The sequence below is a fragment of the Ciconia boyciana genome, chromosome 8, assembly GCF_034638445.1.
Source record: "Ciconia boyciana chromosome 8, ASM3463844v1, whole genome shotgun sequence".
In the NCBI taxonomy this organism is placed as follows: Eukaryota; Metazoa; Chordata; class Aves; order Ciconiiformes; family Ciconiidae; genus Ciconia; species Ciconia boyciana.
Genome location: NC_132941.1, coordinates 3,741,301 through 3,765,538, shown reverse-complemented (window position 1 = coordinate 3,765,538; position 24,238 = coordinate 3,741,301). Strand labels below are relative to the sequence as shown.

At 39.4% G+C, this 24,238-nt stretch overlaps 1 protein-coding gene across 2 annotated transcripts; it reads left to right on the top strand.

The window, feature by feature from the left end:
• Positions 1-1,051: 1,051 nt before the first annotated feature.
• Positions 1,052-24,045, top strand: CLPX (caseinolytic mitochondrial matrix peptidase chaperone subunit X). Of its 2 annotated transcripts, XM_072869213.1 has the most exons (14): positions 1,052-1,199; positions 5,416-5,576; positions 7,087-7,204; positions 12,875-13,029; positions 13,873-14,032; positions 15,241-15,282; positions 16,441-16,617; positions 17,491-17,655; positions 18,003-18,091; positions 18,644-18,808; positions 19,818-20,117; positions 20,659-20,751; positions 21,007-21,113; positions 22,237-24,045. In XM_072869213.1, exons 1-14 carry the CDS (start codon positions 1,130-1,132, stop codon positions 22,325-22,327), a joined length of 1,893 nt encoding a protein of 630 aa, XP_072725314.1. In that variant the 5' UTR covers positions 1,052-1,129; the 3' UTR covers positions 22,328-24,045. The 2 variants fall into 2 exon arrangements, with proteins under 2 accessions (XP_072725314.1, XP_072725315.1); XM_072869214.1 differs by lacking the exon at positions 15,241-15,282.
• The last annotated feature ends 193 nt before the right edge of the window (positions 24,046-24,238 follow it).

Here is a 24,238-nt window from a genome sequence, read left to right as displayed (position 1 = left end):
GCGTGCAACCGGTACCCGCTGGAGACGCCGCTGCCGCCATCCCCTCTGCGCTTTCCTAAGGTGCGATCGCAATGCAAACGGCTTCTATCGATGCACGTCAGTATGTCCCTGAGCCTAACCTGCTCTTCCTGCCTAACTCCCTCAGAAAGCTCCTGAAAGGAAACACAGCGGTGGATTTAATGCAGATTAAAATCAGATTGGCAGCTGTCTGGCTGTAGGTGGGTGGTGTTGAACCTGTGTTTTACAAGGGTTAAAATCCATCTGGAGATAGGCAGAAAGTAAAAACGCCGTGCGATATTCCTGCTGTACGCAGCCGAGCAGCACGGCGTGCGTTACCCGCTGTTGGCGTGGTCTAGCGGCGTTTGCTGTAGGGCAGCTCAGGTTAACTGAGGAGAGCGACCGGTGGCGTGTTCCCGTTCCTCTAAAGACCGGTTGGGATCAATTAGCGTCGTTTAATTGGTGTGTGACAAATAGGAGTCAAAAGAAACACCGATAGTCAGTTGTAGGTGCATTCTCCGTGAGATACGTCTAAAAGAGACGTTTGATTAGATAATGTATATGTTTATGCACGGTGTTGTTCCCTGCCTGCAGGTCGCCCCGTGAGACAAGGCATCATTTTCGTCTCTCTCCCAAAGTTGCTTCATTTTGCCTCAAGTTTTCAGCTGCTGTTTCAGTTTGATTTCTCACAAAAGGCTTTTTAAAAAATTATTTCTGGGAAATATTTTTCTTGTGTTGTATTTAGGAAGCAGAATTAAAAGGCAGGAATCGCCTGAAATCACCAGTGTACAGGGGCGACGGAGGGAGTCCCTGAGGGGCCGCCGCTGCCCGGACTACATTTCCCATGATCCAATGCGGCAGGGTCGTGGATCTCTGCTCATGCCTGGGACTACATCTCCCATGAGGCCCCGCGCGGGAGCCGGGCCTGGGGCGGACGAGGCGCCCCGCGCGCTGCCCGCTGGGAGCCGTAGTCCGCGGGGTGTGCGCGGTGACGGCGGGCGGCAGCGCGCTGCCGTCACAGGCGGCGCCGGGCGGGGGAGGGGGTGTTTACGGCGCGGGTGGGGCGCGCAGCACCGCCGCCAGTGAGGCCTAGTCGGCGGCGGGGGGAGCGGGCCGGGCCCGCGGCCGCACCATGTCCGCCTGCCACAGCTGCGCCGCCGCCGCCCGCCTCCTGGGCTCCACGCTGCCCTCCGCGCGGAGAGGTAACCGCCGCCCTCCCCTCGCCGTCGCCCGGCCCGACGCTGCTCCTGGCGGGACTGGGCCCTTCGTCCCGGGGCCCTTATGGGGCCGGAGCGCGGCGGCCCCTTCCGCTCCCCGCCGCCTCCCTGAGGGGAAACCCCGTTCGCTCGGGCCGCCGCAGGGCTGTCACCGCTCCGCACCCCTCCAGCCCGCCGCTGCCGGTGGTTCTCGGGAGCCGGGGCCCGCCGGCTCACCGCCGGAGCGGTGTCAGCGGGGAGCAGCCGCGCTCCGGAGGCACTGCGTGGGGCAGGGAGACGAGCCCTCCCGCGGCCCGGCGCCCAGCGCCAGCTGGCCTGGGGAGTTCCGTGCTGCAGCGCTGCGATAAGGGCTTCGGTTAGGCAACGGGCGGCTGCTTCGGCCTTTTTCTTTTTTTCCATTAATCTTTTGCTAGTGTCACCCTGGGTGGTGTGAGGGGACGGCCGGTGGCGTGTCAGGATTAAGGGCAGTGTTACATGGTGCCGAAGTTCTGGAAAATTAGCCCGCACTGGAATATCTTTTGGGAAACGTAATGTGAGAATAGAGTTTATTTCAACGGGAGTGGTTTTCAGCAGCAGTTGTCCAGTATGTGTTACCCTGCAGCGCTAGCAAATGAGGCTTAATTAGCTGACTGATTAAAAGCCTGCCTTTTTTTACAACCTAAACTGGAAATATTTCTCATAGAGGCTTGGGCCCAGTTAGCAAAAAGTAATTATTTCCAACTTGGTAGAAGGGTGAGGCTGTGCAAACCACTTACTGGAAGTCGAAGCGGAGGAAGGTTGTTACTTTTTCACTACTTTTGTCCTTTTCATCATGCTCTTGTGGGTATTGAGAGTTGACATATCACGTGCTGCTTTTGGTGAAAGGCAGACCACCCCCAAATGGCGTTGAAAATCTCTGCTGTTGCCACATTTGCAACAAGATTTTGAGTGATTGTGCCCTTAGCAATAGCTTGACGAGTCAGAGATGATTTATTGCCTTCAAGAGGTGAGTTAACTCATTGCAGTTGACTTTACATTTACATCTCTGATGTCACCTGTGCTGAAAGGTTTAAACCAGTATTTTCAACTCTAGCCTGTCTGGCCTTATGTAAAGCCACTGAAACAATAAACTTTAAAGCAGGTAACATTCTGAATTAACTTCAGAATTACCTTTTTTAAACTTTGTATTTTTTTGTCAGAACTAAGATTTAAAAGGGATATGTAAAAGAACAAATGAGACTAAAAAACAGATGCAGAGTAATAAGATTACTTATGCATCAGCTTTCCATGAAAGTTCTTAAAAAAAAAAATAAATCTGATTTTGGTGCATTTCTGTTGTTGTAACAGATTGTTTTCTGCCACGTATTTTGTTTGTTAATGCTGGTTGGTACAAACTTGAGAGTATTCAGAGTGCATGGATCAGTCTAGTTGATCAGGTGTTGTGTGGGATAGAGAGGAGACTGCTCTTTTGTCACAGTTTCCCTTCCTTGGGCAATAGATTCTTCCAAGATACTTGAAGCTTGGCCCAAAAGTCAGTATTTCTTTCCTCAAGTGTCAATTAAAGATTAATAAGGTGTAAAGGAGCCTCCCATTATTTCTTAACATGCTAATCGGAACACCCTGTATAGATGCCATTGCTGCTACCAACGTTCTTATGTTGGTTACATGTCCTTTACATTTGCTGTTTCAGAAACCACGCAAGCTCTGACTGCCAGTGGTGTGTGTGAGCAAATACTGCTGTGCTAGCCAGCTGTTGCATATTTGAACATTTATCAGTATCTGAATGGTTCAGTGAAAGTTGCCAGGCATTAGGCTGCAATGTTGATTTCTCCCAAGAATCTGCCTCTGGGTTTATTTATGCAAGAAAGTAGTTGCATTACCTTTCTTAACTGCTTCATTCTTTAATTGTACAATGATATTTTGTCAAAAAAAATATCCCGCAGACCTCATGATAAGCACAGGAACAAGGCTTTTTGTGTTTAGCCACAAGCTGATGTAGCAGTAATATGATTTTTTTTTTTTCCTGGTTTAGCCTATCTACACCCTCTAGAGTTCAGCACATGTAGCAGGCTGAGTTTAATGTTCCCAAAAGGCTGGCCAGCTAAGACTTTTGTGAGAGTGAATTTAACAGCAATAAAAGTGTTACAGCATGGCTGTAATGCTGCTGGCTAGCCTGGATCTGCTGCCAGTGTCCTGTCAAATGCTGGAGGTAAAGCCCCGCAGCTGCAGTGTTTCTGATCGATAGATGGGCACAGTTGGTAACATGGCGCTTACCAGCTCAGCGCTTGCCACTGTGTATAGTTTCATAGTTCATCCAATACAGTTTTCTGTGCATTTTCTGTGTCACAGGGACACTCTGAATTAAAATCAGTGATCTTTAGTCCATGTGCAGTGCTTAGTGGTAAAATGTTTGAGTTTCTGTATTACTGCTTCATCCTTTTTCCACAGGCCAAATCTCCCTGTGTTGCAGGAAGGTTGTGTGACTTTGGGTTTTGTTCAGGGGAGGTGAGGTGGTTTGGTTTTTTTTATTTTGTTTAGGGGTCTTCTCTCAGTTCCCCTTATCAGTCGTAAAACAAATCTTGGTAAAGGAACCATCTATGAGGAATAAGCCCCCAAGACAGGGAATTAACGCAGAACAGCTATGGCATTGTAAACACCACAGCTTATTCTCTACTGACAAGTGCACTTGGCGCACATAGTCTTCAGAGTTCTCTGCAGATTCAGTTGGCAGAACGCAACTGCTTGTGAAAGTGAGCCAGTATTTTTAAGTTTACTCTGATATTTTCATATGCAATCTAAAGCGTCCTCCTGTGTTGCGGTGGCACTCAGCAGAGGAATTTAAAATTGGAAAGCATATTGATCGTTATTCCTCCCTCACGTTTACAGACAGAAGTAATGCTGTTAGTTTTTTAAAAGATTACATTTTTAGTCATGTTAAAAAAAATTGCAAATTATCTTCAAGTTCAGGAATCTTAAGCAGCATATAAGTTAATAAAACACCTTCAAATCGCATTTGACACTGTCTTTTTGGTTGTGACTTTGCGGAAGCCTGTGAGAGTTTTCCTGGTAAATTTAGGCTCATCCATAATGCTTTTCTTCTTTATTTTTCTGTTTTCCTGTTATAGTAGCAAGGTGAATTTTCTTAAATGTCCTCTTTCAAGTAAGATTCCAGCTCTCAGTTGTCATTGTTACCTCTTTCAGAGCAAATGAACTGTACTCCTCTTGCCATTCTTACTGTTTTAATTCTTTTTTTAAGAACAGTTTTGGCAGTTTCCTATAGGATTGTCTCATCTCTCTAACAGTAAAACCATGTATTATCAGCAAGTTTTTAATTGTCATTGTTGCTATATAGCTCTTCCGTCGGTAAGTCATGGAGTTCTTATCAAAACCAGAGAGCAAGTGAGAAATTTGCCACTTTAAATGAGGGAGAGGTGAGATATGGATTCCAGGCTCTTGTCTATGTTGAGAGATGTTGAAATTGCAAGGACGACATATGTTGATTCACATTATACCTAGTCATGAAATGTAATCCTACCCACTGTTGCAAGAGGAGGAGAAGGCTGTTTAGTTTCTCAATGAGGTTTTTTTCATGTTGGCAATAAGCTATTTCAACAAAGTTAAGATTATGCTGAATTTACTTGTGCCTGTCTGTCAGCATGTGCCAAATATGACACTACCTTTCAATTTTCCTCAGGGCAACTTTTTCTGTCAAGCGGTACCTCAGATTACTGGAAACTAGTTTTTAGTAGAGTTCACAAGTGAAAGCCAAATCCAGACGTGCGGTCCGTGAGTCTGAGACGCTTCTTTGGTAATTTTTGCGTAATAAGGAGACACTTCAAAGGTCTCTCTCTTACTTCAGGGGTTGAATTATTTCACAATAAATGCTGGATGTTGACTGTATTTATCATTCTGAGGACTGGCTTTCTAACTGGCATGTTCCCTATTTCATGACACAATGGGACTCTCAACTGTCTGACGTTAGAGGACCTGGAATTACTTTTGGGTCATTTTTGAACAATCCAGGCAGCTTTTAATGAGATGAACAGTAAGGTGGTGAAGAGAATTTATTTTGGGTAACTGAAATTCGGATGTTCAGAGTTGAGTTCTGTTGCTGCAACCTTTGAGCTCCATTTAATGTAAATAAATTCTGGGGCTTGGTGGCATTGGGATTAGAACGAGAGTATTTTTAATGTTTAATTTTCCTGTGTTCATTTTTTTTTAGGTATCACTTGTGGTCGTACACGCATCCCTGTTTTAGGAAAACTTGGGACTTTTGAAACTTGTTCCCTAAGACGAATTCCTCTTAGAAACTTTTCAGAAACACCAGCGTATTTTGCTTCAAAGGATGGTGCAAGCAAGGATGGTTCTGGAGATGGAAGCAAGGTAATCTCCACACATTAGGTTTTTCAATAGTTTATAGAAAATGTTTCTTAAATGTTTTTAGTAGATTTTTTTTCTTACTTAAAATTAGAATCATCTTGACATTTCTGCTAACTCTTGACACTTCTGATCCTTCAAATCGCTACAACTGACAGTGAAGAAGAAAGAAATTGTATTGTGAATTTATTAGCAGACAAACCTTATAAACATCGCATGATGCTTTTCCCAGTTTTATAAATCTTTTTGCCTGGTGTAAAGGGACACTTCAAAACTTTGTAGAATGTTATAAATCCACAACAGGTCTCAGGATCTCAGGAAAGAGTAGTAATCAGAGCTATTATCCTTCAAAAGCTTGCTACTCCAAAGCAGGCTTTTTAAAGTAAGTACATTTTAAAATGTTTTTGTTTTCAGCACTGATTTGGTAGTTGTATTAAGCAAGACAGGTTTGTGAGGAGACTAGCTTTATTCTTGTTAGTAAATTGTAATCTATTTTCATTCTAGTCTTTCTCTATAATTATAGTTAATAAACAGCTTCTTCAGATAAATTATTACCTGAGAATAAAACTGCTCTTTAGTCAGCAAATAAGATTTTGAGAGTTCACAGGCAATAACTTTGCCTTAGTATGGTGTGTTGTGACAGCTGAGGAACTGTCCGGATGACACAGGTGTGTTCTGAAGGTTCTGATTAAACTTCTTTAAAAAATAAAGAAGGAAGATAAAAAATTTTTAATAGTCTTTTTTTCTTGAGAGGGGTTGAGAGGAGAAATGAGTAGGCAAGCAAGGTTTAAAAAAATGGGAAACTGCCTAGAAAAGGGAAGAGAGATCTTTGCTGTTTCCTAAAATATAATAGCTTTTATTGTTAATCAAAGTATGAAGGCATAGAATGGATATAGATTTTAAAAAATGTTAACTGTGAACACCACTAAGCAGGGTAACACGGAGAAAGTAGCCCTCTGTCAGGGAACTCTGCCTTAGAAGTAAAAAATAAAATATTTCCAAGCAGTTTCTGAGGTGTTTGTTTTATAGGCCATATCTACCCTACAGCCATCCGCCAGCATGGCTACATCTGTCAAGGACGTGAGAAGAGTTGTGGCTTCAGAAACCCTTAGAATCAACACAGTTGCAATAATGAAATTACTCTCTCTATAAGTATGATTTGTTTTCTTCTCTGGGGTTAGAATGAATTACATTGAAATAGACTATTAAAACATTCTTGACACAGTTTAGCTTGTTATTGTTCTAGTGCCAGTCAAGCAGTTCTAGTGTAGATATGGGATGCCTTTTTCATGGGCATCCGAAATTGGCAGACCTGGGAAATGCAGATGTGTGTACACTTCAAAATGTTTATATCGTGTTGTTCTAAGTTTTCAAAGCCTTTAAAAAATCCTGACAATAGTTATTTTGTCATTCAGCTATTGCAGTATTCACATTACTGGATTCCATAAGCACTCTGCTAAATGCCTAATGTAACAGCTCCATTGTTTGGGGCTAATTGTCTGGAAATCTTTTTTAGAAGTCTGTCGGTGAGGGGGGTAGTAAAAAGTCAAGCTCTGGAAGCTCTGGGAAAGGAGGGAACCAGCTGCGCTGCCCGAAGTGTGGTGACTTGTGCACACACGTGGAGACCTTTGTGTGTAAGTTTTAATGAATACTTAAAATTCATTTAATGAATACTTTCTTTTTTAAATAGACACAGATGTGACTATATTTGTGATCTAACATAGTCCTGATAGCTAAGTTTTAGCCTAGCTAATTATTCATGTCAAAAATTTTGTTATGGTTAGTTTGCCCTCATTGGTGTAAGCCTGTATTGTCTCTGTGGATACATTTGTGTAATTCCCTATGATGTGTGGTGGAGCAGAATATGGTAGTGGAATTCAGACCACAACTGTGAATATGCAGTTTTAAAATAGTTTGTTACATTTTATGCAGTGGAAGAGATGCTCACATAAACAATACCATTTTAACTACTGATATTTCTTTCTGTCCATTATATAAATATATACTTATATATATGTACGTTTGTAACGTCTGTCCTTTGTTTACTAAATAATAAAACTTTAATCTTGCATGTACTATAACCAACGTGCTTATCCAGCAGAGGAATTAGTCTACGACAGATGGCTTACTAGAATGGTCTGCTGCGGCGAAGTCAGATCCATAATACATTCCAAATAGGAGCCTGGAAAGTCCAAATAGAAAATCCAAAATGTGTCAGATGCCTGGTGTCCAGCAGCAATAGCTACTTTTTTTAAGTACGGTCCAAATTAATGCCGGTTGTGCTTTAGGTTCTATCAGACTTGAAGGCATTTCTCCTTATTTCAGTGCTAATGAGACCAGCCTAGAAAATAGCTGTCAGAAAGCAAATGCCCATTGTCAGTTGCTGGGGCTCAAGGAGGAAGTATCAAGTCATAATCAGACTTGTGCACTAAGAAGCTTAAGACCAGGTCAGCATAAACTTGTTCAACAGTTGTTAATATTGCAGTTGGTGAAAATAATGAGCGGATGTGCTATTATTTGCTGCTACTTGTACAAAATACTATTTAATAGAGATGATCAAACATCATGAGTCACAAGACAATTCTATAATAACAATATATTTATTTATGTTAGATAAAAGGATCGGTCCTCAGCTTCTATTTTTTTTCCAGAAATAAGAAGCCCTTTTTTTTTTTTTAAACGATAGGCAACAAGGTTTATCTGAAAATCTGGCACTAGTTGATGGAACCAGAAATACAATCCTGTGTGGTGTTCAGTATGTTGGCCTCTCCCTGGACTAGGTGTGGTTGAAAACGGGAAGGATTTTTAACCTCATTTACCTTCTTATCAGATGATTCATGAGTAGACAGAGACATTTTGACACACTCTCTCACTTCACTGATGTGTTTGCTCCCCTTATTACTGGAGTTTGTGCTTTTATGTGGAAATACCGTTCAGGCACTGCCCCAGAGTGGAACGCTCACTGTGTATCCCTGGGAAGCAGAGATATGATTTAGTATATTGTCAATGTCACTAGGATTCTTTAAGCGTGTTTGAAAACTTTCTTAGGAAGAGGGCTTGTTCACACTGACATTATGGGAGAAAATGTCTGGTATGTGCAGTCTCATGTTCACAAGTAGTGATACCACACTTGAATTGTGGCATCAGAATGGCACAGGTACTGTAAACAGCTTGGGACTGGAAACCCACTTTGTACTTGTAAGAACAGTGTTGCGGCTGGTCAGATTTGTCAGAAGCTTGAAAGTCAAAATATGAGGAAGTCTGCTTGTGAATAATTGAATATATCTGCTTTTCTCATCCTTGCACGTTCTACTCTGAGGCTTTAGAATTTTACAGCCTTTAAATGAAGTCTGTCACTAGTTCAAACTAAGCAGAGTGTCACCAGGTAACAGAGTAGAGCAGACTTTTTTTTTCATCTTGAGAACAGGTCATCAGTCTTCTATTAATTGGTAACTTAAAAAAATTAAACCAAAGATTGTAATTGCTCTAATTTCTCAGAAATTCATGTGAGTCATGGTTAAATTTTCTCTGGACCTGTGTCTTTCTGGTTTAGTCTGCTAATTTGAGCACACTGCTTCCCAGCCAAACTGTAGAATATAAAGCGGCTGGAAAATGGAAGAGCTCAGTTTTAATTATCTTAAAAACTATTTTAAAAAAGAAAAACTAATAAGAAAAAAACCCCTGTCCCATTCTGCCCAAGACAAATGGGTTGCAGGTTGTATTAAACATACTGTAACTTGATTTTTCAGATAAGCCTTTTATGTTGCTTAGTCAGGAAAAACGATGAGTTTGCTCAATTCCCGTTTGAATTACTGAACTGCAGCGTGTTACATAAATATCTAAAGCCAAAGGAAAATACGCAATTAGCATTTGTTTCAGTTTTTAAATATTAGGTTTTTCAGTCATTTTGAGAGAGTTAGGGAAACAAAATACTGAGTAAACCCCATGTTTATTAGTAGATCAATTGTCATTGAGTGGCAGTGTGACAGGCTGGTTGTCCAGTGGAGTTTGTTTTTAACAGGACTTCACTTTGTATCCGCAAATCTTGCACAAGGATTTGCTTGGCAATGGTTTTCTATTAATTCTTATTAAAGAAGAATATGACTCAAACCAAAAGGAATTTTGCTTTGACACACTTTCTCAGCAGTTCCTGTATTGTTTTGGGTTGTGAGACTTTGTAAGGAGAGTTTTATGATCAGTGAAATAAGATGTGAGCCTGAGATGTGGAGTGAAATCCAATAGCTTTTAAAGCTGGTTGACATAAGAAGCCTTTACGCGCTGCTTTTACTGTCTCCACCTGACGCCATCAGGTTAGCTCCCATCCTCCAAAGCAAGACTTGCCTGCTCTTTCTCCTGATGTCTTTTTACCTTATAGCAGCTTAATAGTAGCCCATTATCTCAACCCTACAAGTGTTTTTAAGATTAATCCTCAATTGTTTTGGCTTCCTGTATGTATTGTGAAAACCTGGCGTTTCTCTTTCGCAAGGTCAGCTCGTACGGACTTTAGAAATCTCTTTGCAAATGCAGCCTCTGTGGTAACATTGCCTGAATCAAAACCAACACTTGACTTGCATTTTACCACACTGTAAATATTAATTTACAGTTTAATGTAAATTAATCTGCAGACATCTTAATGACAGTGAGGTAATTTGACATGAAGGCTCTTTGCTGTGCTTTTATGTGTTTGCTAAAAGAACATATAAAAACATGCCAGTATTTAAGAATAGCAAAGTTGCTTGCGATTTTGAATGCTCAGTTTTAGGGAGATAGCAGTGCTTAAACTTGGTTTCCTTGCATTTCAGAGCAAACTTCTCAAATTTTTTTGTTCTGTTAAAACTCATTGTCGTGGTTTAGCCCCAGCCGGCAGCTAAGCACCACGCAGCCGCTCGCTCACTCCCCCCTGGTGGGATGGGGGGGGAGAATCGGAAGAGCAAAAGTAAGAAAACTTGAGGGTTGAGATAAAGACAGTTTAATAGGTAAAGCAAAAGCCGCGCACACAAGCAAAGCAAAACAAGGAATTCCTTCACTACTTCCCATGGGCAGGCAGGTGTTCAGCCATCTCCAGGAAAGCAGGGCTCCATCACGCGTAACGGTTACTTGGGAAGACAAACGCCATCACTCCGAATGTCCCTCCCTTCCTTCTTCTTCCCCAGCTTTATATACTGAGCATGACGTCATGTGGTATGGAATAGCCCTTTGGTCAGTTTGGATCAACTATCCTGGCTGTGTCCCCTCCCAGCTTCTTGGGCACCTGGCAGAGCACGGGAAGCTGAAAAGTCCTTGACCAGTGCAGCAACAACTAAAACATCTCTGTATTATCAGCACTGTTTTCAGCACAAATCCAAAACATAGCCCCATACCAGCTACTATAAAGAAAATTAACTCTATCTCAGCTGAAACCAGGACACTCATTGATACTTTTTTCCAGATTGCTGTGTAGATGATCGAAACTGGCCAGTTTCACAGCTGTGTTTTGATAACCAAGTCTCTGCCCCAAGGCACCCCATACATCAAAAGTTTCTCTGTAACCATGGACCCTACTGGTCTGGCTGAAAATTAGGAAGATCTCTAATAACCTTCCTCTGTGCTGCTTGAAGTAATTGATAAAAATGTACTCCACACAATATTTTTTTTCAGTGAATGATGTTTTAAAGATACACGATAGTATTCTTTTAGCCTGCTCTTTATTTTCTATTTTTTTAACCATTCCTGTGGATCTTGTAAAGGGGACAAGTATTCTCATGGCTATTCCATCCTAATAAAGCTGACTTAGCATTGCATAAGGAATGACGACAGCCTCATGGCAGTGTAGTCATTAAGAATGTCAGAGGTGTTTTGGGTGAGCATTGGGAGAAAGTTTGGGTTTTTTCCCCCTACAATATTGTTGCTAAATAATAGTTACGTAAGATGGATGGGTGCATGCAAGTGGTTCTCTATTGCATTCCCATCAGGCAGATAACAGTAATTTGGAATGTTGACAGGAGAACTTTCCAGCTGTTATACAAATTTTCTTTGGAGTAGAGTTAATAAAGCTGTGATGGTCACAGTATTATGTGCTACATTATTAAACTAATCTGCTGGTCTTACTTATACAGTCATAAGGTGTGTTTAATATTAAAAAAGGAACCCCACTCCTCTTTTGCTGATGCCAGCTCTGTGGGAGGCAACAACAAGTTATAAGTAAGCAGCTTGCTTATTGCTAGAGGCTGGTGTTAAAATCAGCTGGTACTACAGTGTTCAAGCCATTTTCTAAAAACTTCTTATGATTTCAGAAGTTTTGACATTGAAGTTTTTCATGTAGTTGTTTTGCTACGTTTACTTTGCTTTCAATTTAATACATTTACTAATAGATTTACTTTGAATCAGTCCTATTGCATATGATTTGCATTTAATAGCCTAGTAATATGGTCAGAAAAGATTATTTTGAATTACAAATTTATTCTTCTCTTCTGTCTATTTTCGATTATTTCAACTTTGCTTTTCCAAAGGGGAAAAAAAAAGTAGTGCAAGTTCTAGTTTGCAGGCTTTGAAACCAGTCTTTGCAGGTAACATGATTTCTTGAGACATAGTTCACAAAGTCAGCGGTAGGAGAGTTTGTCTTTTGGAAAGAAATTTGTTCTACTCTTGACAGTAAAAATAAATAAGCAAAAGATCTTGCAAAACATCAAAGTTCTGATCATCTGTTGCATACCACAGCTGCCTCTTGCTGGGATGAGCCCTTTGTGTGACCCTGCTGCGCTCCGTGTCCTGGGCTTAGGTGACTGGAGCATGCTCCATAGTGTTCCACAGCCGGTGGGATGCAGAGACTGGGAGCTGCTGCCACAGCTGTCCTTTCCTGAACCTGCTGCATGCTATCTTTGATACTGTAGGTTGCTTCCCCCCACTTTAGAGTAGTCTGTCCCTAATCACAATTCTTTTTTTCCCCTGCTAGTTTGAGAGTTAGGAACAATCCCTGCATAGTTAGAAGCCCTCATTGATTTTGCATCGCTCCGAGATGCAAAGTTTCCTCTTCCGAGTGTAGTGCTACTGAATAAGTACAAAATAGATTTTTGCTTTTTAATCCCTTGTTTGGTTGCTGCCCTGCATTGTGACTTTTTGGGCAAATTGTATTCCCTCTGTGTCAGATTTCACAGTCCAATAATTGCTTTTAAAGCTTCTAAAGGTGAACAAAGGGGGAGTGTTGTGTAAACACAGAGGTGGCTGTGCTGTCTTACAGGTGCTTGTCCTGTGTATGACAAACTCAGGCAGTTGAATGAATGCTGTCTAAGAATTCCTCTTACCATTTTGTTTTACTTTTTCTGCAGCTTCCACCCGTTTTGTGAAGTGTGAAAAGTGTCACCATTTTTTTGTTGTACTGTCAGAGGCAGACACAAAAAAGAGCATCATTAAAGAGCCCGAGTCAGCAGCAGAAGCTGTGAAATTGGCATTCCAGCAGAAGCCACCACCTCCCCCGAAAAAGGTATGGTTCTTAATTTCACGCCAGTGTTTCCTTGTATTACAGCATGGTGAAATGCTTTACTTCTTAATCTGCATCCGGTGTGTAACGGTCTACTGTGACAGAGCAACAAACAAGAAAGACGATTAGCTCGAGATTAAACCTTTGAGAGCTATGTGACCCAGCAGAGCACTGATAAAGGGAACAAGTAGATCCAATAAAAGTAGTTGGGCTTGTTTTCCTCTGGCTTTGTCTTGTGACTGAAGTCCAGTACCTTCATTTTCTCCTTGTGACCCTGAGACTAATGTCAACCCTCACCAACTGTATTATCTTTTATTTCTGGCTATGGCCTCATATTCTGCCCTAATGTTAGCAGCTTCTCTGTAATTGCTGAATTTTTTATTTGGCCTGTTTCTGGGTGAGAACCGGGGCTGATTAGCTTTTGGCCGTAACCCATCCTAAGTAATTTGGTTTCCCTCTCCTGACTAGTGAGGGAGCTTATTGTGTTTCTCAGTTCCTAGTGGACTGTAATGATTTCTGAAGCTGCATGTGGCTCCTGGATAGACCTCTTGTAAGACATTAAATATTCTTGAAAATACTGTTCCTCTTACAAATTTGGGTGAAAATGACAATGGATTTAAATATTAGTAGGGGAGAACTGACAGACAGAATATGATTGTGTAAGCACCATGTTTTTAAGTAAACTTATCAACAGGAATATATTTTGTATTTTACATGTTGGATTTCTGTTTCTCAGTTCTGTAATGGTTGGTTTAGACCAAAGTCCATCTTTGGTACAGTATACTATTTTTTCTTTTCTGCTGCAAGGTGATTTAGAAGTGTAACTAAGATTGAGTTATTTTTCAGATTTATAACTACCTCGACAAATACGTTGTTGGTCAGTGTTTTGCCAAGAAGGTGCTTTCAGTTGCTGTGTACAATCATTACAAGAGAATCTACAATAATATCCCAGCTAACCTGAGACAGCAAGCAGAAGTTGAAAAGCAGACTACTTTAACACCAAGAGGTTTGTATGATGTTTGGTATATTTCTGGTCAGATAAAACTTACCATTTCAGGGCCCTAACTTAAGAAACCTGAGAGAGGCTTTACCTTGACACTAGATGTTCTGTAATTGAAATGATCTGAAAGAATTTCTATTAAATTTAATTTTCACTGTATGTGAACTTCTGAGGTTTATTTAAATAGTAATCCAGAAGGTTTATGGTGCCATGAGTATTGCCTTCTGTATTAAACGTTTAGCATTTTTTACTGACACGTATTATTAGGTATTTTCCTTTAACTTTATAAAGTGAGCCTCCTACATTTTTCTTTCTAATCTCATTTACTGCTTAATGGTAAATCTGCTGCTTAATCTGCAAGCAACAATGCAGATAATGAAGACGATATTTTGCCTAGGTAATTTGATTAATATCTAGCTTTCTAACCTCGCTTGCTGCTGTTGGCAGCATCTGTTGGTCAATATAGTATTGTTCCATATCTAGTAGGTGTAGATGGAGTTACTCTTGGCAGTACTTTTGCTACTGAGTAAGTCTGTAGCTATGTTGATCTAATTTATTTTTAGAAGTAGGATTAAGTTACTGCCTCTGATTCAAAGTGTACCTTGATTTTTTTTTTAAGGTGTTTTGTTCTGTCTTGCAAAAAACAGTATGCTAAGCAAACAGAAATCTTCTTTGTTTTTTGAATTTACGTAAAGAAGTATTTTAACTGAGGGGGAAACACTAGTAGCACTGTTCTGGTAATGGTAGGAGAGCAACTGTGTACTTGGCAGTTCCTGACCCTCCACAGGAAGATAAAATGGTGCACACCCAGAGGGACTGGCAGTGAATTTTTATAACGGATAGTACTTTGAAATATATGAAATTTTGCATTGTAACACTCAGATATAAATGTGAGAGTTTAAGGAAGCCTTTTGAAAACAAAATTTTTATTGCATTTTTTCCCCTTTCTATAAGTGGTTTTAAAATGAAAATCTAATCAGAGGTAATAGATTGTTACTGTTTTAAGTAGTAGAAAGCTTGCTGTCATTTTAAAAGCTTGCAAGTTGAGTTTTGGGTTAATTTTGACAGCAATAAAAACTAATTCATGTGGGGATTTCTTGTTAGAAATACATTCATACACAGTGATGAGATGTATTCAGAAGAGGGCAAGAGGTAGAGAATTTATAAGCTTTTATAAACTTATTTTTTATTACTGTTTTCATCCTCTCTCTTAGAATTAGAAATCAGAAGACGGGAGGATGAGTACAGATTTACAAGTAAGTGAACTCTCTCCTCATGTCCTCCTCTGCAATATCTACTCTCTTGATGTTCATGTAGAATAGTCTTTAGTGACCACTAGTTTGAAATACTGGGTAAAATCCTGTTCTTCTGCAAGTAAATTTAATTGATGGCACTGAGTGTGTTTTTAACAGAGTTGACTAGGATTTGACTCTTTATCTAGTTCTAGGTGGAAAGCAGGTAAATTGTAAAAATACCTTTTATGAAGTAGTTTCAGTAATTATCTGTCCTTAGAATTGTTCTCATTAGACTCAGTGAAATGGATCTTTTTTTTTTTAACTTGGCTCCAAGGTGTGATTATATTAGTAATGCCATACAGAATATGATGTGAGGTAGATAAAGGAGGTTATGCAACTGTTTTCTGCAGGGTATTTGTATGCTTAAAAGGCAGTCACCTTGAACCTCAGAATGCTTTTTGTTTGTTTGTTTTATTTTTCCTGGGTGATGTCAGTTATGTTTATTTTCAGTCCACCGGAACTCTCACTGGCTATTGAACTTCTTCCTTAGTCTAGTGTAGATCAATTTGTAATCCCAGTTACACCTCTTCAAACCAGTTTTCTTAATCTTCAAAATTCTACCCTGCAAGCCAATTAAAACGAGTGCTCTGAAAAAACAAAATCCAGCTCAATCTCCATATCCATGTGTAGAGACAAAACCTGTGACAACTGAGCCAAGACAAGTCTTTAAGTCTTGAGAGTAGACCTGTGCATTGCTTTTGTAATTGTTATAGTATACCAGTTCTTGTACTTTTTCATCATAGAGATCAACAGTTTGGGTTTATTTCTTCTCATGTGTTTAAAAAAAATATATATAAAAAATTACAGTTAAAATGAGTTAATTTGTAAGGACTGAAAATTTCTCTTGTTTTTAACGTAGAGGAATATTTTTAGATAATCCACTGTACCATTGGAAATTCTTTTCATATATGCAAATATATGCTTGTGCAAAAATACGATTGTAACTCATGTTTTTGTAATCATTGTGCCATGTTTCTGTTGCAGTCCTTTCTGTAAACTTCTGTACAGATAGAAGTATAGGTTTGCAGGACAAAACAGAAGAACCAAGCTTTTATTGTGTATTTAAGGTAATGTCAGACCTTGACAGTGCTCAAACAGTACTGTTATTGTTCTCTTCAGAACTGCTGCAGATTGCTGGAATCAGTCCACACGGTAATGCTTTAGGAGCATCGATGCAGCAACAAATGAACCAGCAGATACCTCAGGAAAAACGGGGAGGAGAAGTACTAGATTCACCCAACGATGACATAAAACTTGAAAAAAGTAATATTTTGCTGCTTGGACCAACTGGATCAGGTATACAGCTGCGTGTTTTTATAGGTGTCTCATTTTTCTTAGAATTGATTGTTAATGAGTGATTTTCCTCTTGTGTGATTATTCCAATTTGGTGTATAAAAGCGAAACTCTGAATTCCAAACTGGGATTTTGTGCTTTCATGCCATGGTAACAAGCTGAGCTGAATGGCTTTGAAAAGGAAGGAGGTCTAGTCATGTGGTTTTCTTTTTTTTTTTTCTTAATGACTATATTTACTGACTGATTAAAAGATGCAACTTTCACTAAGCTGAAATAAAATGCGTTTAAAGTTTCTCTGCTTTAGATGGCAAGTTGAGATGCTGTGGTTAGTGTTGTTTCACCTCTGGGACAGATCAGTTACAAGGGGGTTAAAAGAGAAATTATATTTGTGTGTTCATAAAAAGTGGGAGTGTTTGTGCTGAAGTGATAGCATTTTGCAGACTATGTGGGGAAAACATTCACTAAATAATATTTTAATTTTGCTTCTCCCCAACTTCAAAGGAGGAGCAATTGGACTTTGCACTGTACCCTGAGTGTCTGCAGAGAGCTACTGGTTTATTTAGTCTTTAATCTATGCAAGTACATGGATTTTGGTTTATATATTGTGTGACATTTTATTTGTGATACTGTATGCATTTCAAGCTGCCTCAAATGTGTAGTATTTCAGAAATACAGAAATTCAGGAATACAGCTTGCCCAACATAAAAACCACTACGTGTGAAAACTGGCTCCCTTGGGAAATATATGAATATATGAACATGCTGGCATCATTCAAAATGTCTAATGACAGTAATGATGATCCTATGGTAAATATTTGGGTTTGTGTGGTCCAGAGAAATGTATGGCAGATATAACATACAGTTTTTATTTTATCAGGTAAAACCTTGCTGGCTCAGACTCTAGCTAAATGCCTAGATGTACCTTTTGCTATCTGTGATTGTACTACCTTGACTCAAGCTGGCTATGTTGGTGAAGACATTGAATCTGTTATTGCAAAACTCCTGCAAGATGCCAACTACAATGTAGAGAAAGCTCAGCAAGGTAAACTTTTACAATATGTTTCCTGAAGTTCATTCATACACTGTGTTAATCTTGCCTAAGTGCTCTAAACTTTGGGACCACTGGTATTTCTGTAATTTAGATTCCTGTTGCATGTACCTGAATTTTAACACTTTAAATAAGAAATAATAAACCTGAAAAGAGCTCTAAGCATATCATGTAGGTTTTGTTCTTGTCCATAGTCGGATAAGATTGCATACCTTTTTGCAATCCACAGTGTGGAAATAGAACAGACTGCTGCTGTCTTAAATGATGTTCTTCCCTGTGTTTAAGTTCTTGCTTCTCTTAAAAAGTGGAGTCTTTCTTAAATCCATTTTCTTTAACTGCAGGAATTGTTTTTCTGGATGAAGTAGATAAGATTGGCAGCGTTCCTGGTATTCATCAGTTACGGGATGTTGGAGGAGAAGGCGTTCAACAAGTAAGTGCTTGCGTGGAGTGATTTTTACTTCATAAGCAAACAGCCCATCAAGTCTACATATCATCCCATCATATGTCAAATGGCACAGGAGCGTATAGAGTCATAGTTCTTCGGTTCTGTAATTATTAACCTTTGAAACCCTCACCTTTCCTCTTTGCTTTCTTAATTAAAAAAAAAATAATCTCAACAGCAACTCGAGACTGCTTCATAGAAACATTTTAATTAAAAAATGTCTTTGCAGCATTCAGATAGCAAGTTGCATAATGTAGGCAAGAATAGATAACATTTTCCATTTTGACAAAACTCGTAAAGCAACTCATTACTAAGTGCAGCTCATAATGTGCATGGGAGTCACTTTAAAGGAAGATTTTTGTCTGTCCTTGAGTGGGATTGTCTCATATGGAAGACTGATTTCTTTAGACACTTACTATAAAGGCATAAGGGAGCAAAAAATATAAGTACATCTGTGAAAGTAAGCACAGTATGGTATGCCTTCTTATATGATGCTACACAGTGGAATTTTATATTGCTTATTTCTTCTTTCATTCTTAGGGCTTATTAAAATTACTAGAAGGCACAATAGTAAACGTTCCAGAAAAGAATTCTCGTAAACTACGTGGAGAAACGGTGCAGGTTGACACAACAAACATCCTCTTTGTAGCTTCTGGTGCTTTTAATGGTCTTGACAGAATTATCAGCAGGAGGAAAAATGAAAAAGTGAGTGCATCAGGCTGTATTTGAAGTGAAAAATTATTATCTTAATTACTGCTTACAGTACTGACTCCTAAAGGTCTTGCTATATTTGTAAACCCACTAAGTTGTTTGTAGAGCAGTGGTTTTCCATGTGTTATCTGGGAACCTGAGGTCAAGCCTAAGAAAGGTAGCAAAGAACAAGCCTGTTGTTAGTAGGCTTAAGTAACTTGCAGTGGCCTCTGCTTCCACAGAGAAACTTTTAGCGTATGCAAATAGGAAAAAAATAGGGGGGGAAAGGTTGAAAGCTGTTGGTAGAGGACTTGCTGTCCATACTTAAGTGGTAAACTTTTTACATTGTTATGTCCTACGTTTCTTAAAAACAGAATATGAAACAGTTCTAGCAATTATAATAGGATTTCTTTCAGTTGGAGTGTACCAAGTATGGAACTGAGAAAAACTTTGGATATCAGTAGAAAAAAGTTTTTACAGTTAATACTCAGATAGTTTGAGCAAATGGTGCTAAAAGCTATCATCATCTTAAAATACCTAGTCATGCTGTTCACTATTTTGTATATTAATGTCTGGGGACTGAGTTCTTCTGGCTGCAGCTTTCTGACAAAATGTGCGCTCTGTTTCTAACAACAGAGAGTGATCAAAATCCAAATTAATGTTTATGATAATTCACGTAGCTTTTCACGTAAGCATGCTTGCATGCACGTGCTTCACTCCTAAAGAGCCCTTTTTAGTATCACTGATATTTGTAAACTTATCAGGACATGTTGCTAACCTTTTTTATTTTAAGAAAAACTTGCTCTTAGGCTGATGTATTGATACTTTACTGAGGGAGTTAAATGTTATAGGGAACTGATTGTGTGCAAGGGGTGTAATTTTATGATAAGTAATTTCTTGAGCTTGAATTAATATGTAATGACATAATCACTCCAGATTTTTTAATGCACATAGAATGTGATTTAGTTACATAAAGAAAACTTAACTATTATAGTTCTGTAAGCATAACATGTTTGTTTTGCAGTATCTAGGATTTGGGACACCATCTAATATGGGAAAAGGCAGAAGGGCTGCGGCAGCAGCTGATCTTGCTAATATAAGTGGAGAGTCCGATCCCCATGAAGATATTGAAGAAAAGGATCGCTTGCTGCGTCATGTGGAAGCCAGAGATCTCATTGAGTTTGGCATGATTCCTGAGTTTGTGGGACGTTTGCCCGTTGTGGTTCCTCTGCACAGCCTAGATGAGAAAACTCTTGTACGGATTCTTACTGAGCCACGAAATGCTGTGGTTCCTCAATACCAGGCACTTTTCAGCATGGATAAGGTTTGAATTTTTACTGGATGACTCTTCAATATTCTTGTTTATAAATACAAGTGTATTAATAAGTGTTTATAAAAGTGTTCAAGCGATCTAAAATATCGATTGAAATAACTTCTTCCCCCTACACGTGCACTTCCCTGTTCTGAAGAAAAAAAATAAGCTAACTCGTTAAAACCTGACTGGTTTAGATTGGATAACTGCCCTTGTGGGACAAGTAATCTGGAAGTAGTTGAGCTGCTCTTCATGTTAATGTTCAAATGAACAGCCATGACCTTGCCAAATAGGCATCAAGAGCCACTTCATGTACTGTAGGAGTACTTATAGTAGTTGTAGGTAAAGGAACATAGTCAATACTGCTAACGTTAGTCAAAAACGAAGTGTAGCTGCAGCTTTATGTATGTAACTTAAATGTTAAATGTTCTGGTCTGTAACAAGGAAATCGCTACCGTTTGTTAGTTTCAGTAACACTTGCACTGTTGCACTCAACACGCTGTCGAGTTATAAATGAAATAATTAACTAAACTTACCATTTTTCTCTATGTAGTGTGAATTAAATGTAACTGAAGATGCATTGAAGGCTATAGCCAGACTGGCCCTGGACAGAAAAACTGGTGCAAGAGGTCTTCGATCTATAATGGTGAGTACATTAAGTCTCATATTGAGTAAACAAAGCTACCTACGTTCATGTGTGTGGACCTAATCGTGACAATTTTCAGTCAAAAGCTCACTTACTTCTGGGTATTATGTGGATACAGTAAGTCTCGTTCTAAAACTGTGGGTATTCAGAATTCTTCCAAGAAAACTCTCTAGCTCTGAAAAATCCCTTGCTAACCGTATTGTTACGTAGAAGAGGGCATACAGAAATCCTTTTTTCCCCTCTATTTTCTTGTAGGAAAAGCTGTTGCTGGAGCCCATGTTTGAAGTGCCCAATTCTGACATTGTATGCGTGGAAGTTGACAAAGATGTTGTAGAAGGCAAAAAAGAGCCAGGATACATTAGGTAAAACCGTAATGGAAGTATCAGAACAGACGAGTAATACAGCTAGACAGGTATTCTGATGTTTGCTGTAGGAACAAGCATATAAACACAAAACCATGCACACAACCTAAAAAGGATCCAATTCTCTGTATACTGTACACAGCTGAATTAGTGCCTATTCTGTCCTAGAGACTTTGGGTTTGTATTGCTTTAGTTTTTAAATAGAAATTTAAAAATAAACTTATATATGAAGTTACTTTAAGCCTTTTTGTGTGTGTGTATGTGTGTATACTTGTAGAAATAGAAGTAAATTATAAGCTTCATAAGTTAACAGTAAAAATATGAAGTTTAATAGTGACTGTACTGAAATTTCGGAAACAGAACTCTTTCCTTCCTCCTCCTACTTTCTACCACTGAGGTGTTGTTTTTTTATGCAAGCTCCAGGCTGCTGCAGTTTTCTCCTCCATTGCTCTTGCAGTAGCGGAGAGCCACAAAGGCATATCAATTGATTTGCTGAACTCTTGTTAAAATAATCAATTTAATGTTCTAAAGATTGTATTATGGTAATGATGTGGTAGAACGCTGAAAGCACTGGACAAATGTGGATTTAAAAAAAAAATAATCTTAATTTTAGTGAACAAAGGATGGAGTTGAGAAGGGAGGTCAGGTTAAAAACACAGGCCTGAAATTTAGGAACTCTGGCTTGGTTTCCACCTCTGACAACTTTTTTGAGTGCGTGCTTTGTATTCATCTGTGTCTGTGCCTGAAGCTTGGCTCAGCATGCCTAGTGTTTCAAAGGGAACGACTGGAGTGGAAAGTATTACTCTTACAGGGATGGTTGCTTTAAGTGATTTTGTAGAGCACCAGCACCCACGTTTGCTGAAAATTTTGAATTTACTAATCAAATCAACTTCACTGAAAAAGCAAAAGGCTATTGAATTCAGCAATGAGGCTGCATACTGGTCGTAGTGCGAATCTGCACAGCACCGTTTTCAGATCAGAAGGTTGTTTAGCGGATGGATGCTTGTCAGAACAGTTGTCATTGGGGCACTTTGCAGGTGGCATGTTTACCAGAAGCTGTGGAAACTGTCTCCTTTCTTTTCCTCAATTTCTAAAGTATCTGATCAGTTCGTTTTAATTATAGGGCTCCCACTAAAGATTCATCTGAAGAAGAATATGACTCTGGCGTTGAGGAGGAAGGCTGGCCTCGACAAGCAGATGCTGCAAACCATTAAATAACTGTCAGAACGCTCGCCCGCATAAAGCGCGCTTGGTTATTTCCTTACGATTGCCTCTGGCTTCAGTCTGATACTAAAGGCATTGGATCTATCTCGGATATGATACGTGATGAGGAACTTTATTAGATAAATCAGATCGTGTATTTTATTGCAACATCCCATTGATTGATTTGATGGACATTGTGTGGACTCGGATGGCATAATGTTCACATATGAATTGTATATTACACTTGTTCAATTAAAATGTATAGCAAATATAGCAGCACCTGGATTGCTCTTTCTAGAAATTAAAACAGCAATGCAGGTGCTGCAGATAGTTAGATTTTACAATGATGTTACTCTACAAATGGGAAATCAAGATTAATAATTAGTAGAGGGTGAATAAACTCTTAGCTCCTCGTACGACTCGCAGGGGGTTACGTTCAGGTCAGTGTTAGATTTCGGCTGGTGTTTGAAGCCCGATGGGTGCTGGAGTGACTTGTTACATTGGTGGGGGAGGAAGCCCTTGCAACAGGATTTTGGAAAAACTGGGACACACTTTATGACACTGCTGGGAGATTTTGCTAAAATGTGACACTAGTTTGTTACAGTAATTTGAATGCAATATCGAATAATACCCTTTCCTTCGCCTCACCATTAGGAGTAAGTTTTAGTCACCTTGAGTACTGTGAAAGAAGGTGAAGTCGGTAATTTGCTAATTTTTCCAGAAGGGTCAACAAGGTTTCTAGGAAGCAGTAAAGCCATCTGAATTTGGATGAGAAGTCGACCTAAATTTTTAAATATTAATGTTCTAATATAGTACATTTTGTTTAACATATTGGAACTATCATGCATCAATTTTTTGGTGCCAGGTATTTGCCCAACCTATCTTATAATGTTAAGAGATGAAAGAAGTAAATGTATGATATTTTTGATGTAATCAGTAGTGATTGTTCACATGACACTGCTTTTTAAGTTATATGCTCAAATGCTAGTATCGCATCTCGTGGTTTTGTCTCTGATTTTTAGTCTCACAGCAGAGCAATCCTCCCTCTTCTGTTCTACACCAAAAGTAATTCAATCCCTTAGGAAAGTCTTTGTAAAAACACTAAAGGACCTGTATGTTTTTGATTTGTTTCAGGAATTAAAATTGTCGCTTACACCTTTTTGTCCATTGGTGATACGTGGTCCTAAGTTTTACTGACCCCTTTTTCTAAAATTTTAATTCAAGCTATTTAAATAAAACTGTCATCATTCTTTTCAGTCTAGTGGATGTTTTAGGAGAGGAAAGGATACTGCGGGTGTTGGCCCTATTTTCGTTGTTAATTTTTGTCATGTAAATTTTATGTAGTATGTGTGTTCTTACCTAGAAGCAGTGTGACATGCGCTTGTAGCCAGATGCAACAGATACTTCCCTTAGGATTTCAGGTTTTTTCAGGTTAAATCGCCCACTAATGGTTCAGAAAAAGCTGCGTTGGGAGCTGAGGCTACTTCTAGGAGAAGCTTAGTCCCCTCAAAATGGGAATCTGTGGTGAACTATCTGTAACTGCATCCTCACTTTCCTTTTTGTAGAGTGAAAAAAAAAAAAATAACCGCTTTTACTTCTGAATCCTTTAATTCAAATCCTTTTTTAAAATGGATTGAAAAAACAACCTTTTAGGCGAAACTGTTCAACAACTTAGTTTTGAAAGTTGTTTGGAATTATGTAACCGAGAACCGTTTTTAAGGAAACAAAATGCTGTGTAACTACAGTTTGTACTTCACCTCTGGCGTTTGAATAAAACAAAGCGAATATTCAAGCAGCGGAGTGTTGTCATCCCTGACGTCATCCCCAGAAATTTTAAATTTGATGGGTAATGGGAGCTTTAATGAAAGAAAAAAGGGTTTCTTTCTTTCCGTGCGGGGCAGGTGGGGCTCTTCCCGCGGCTC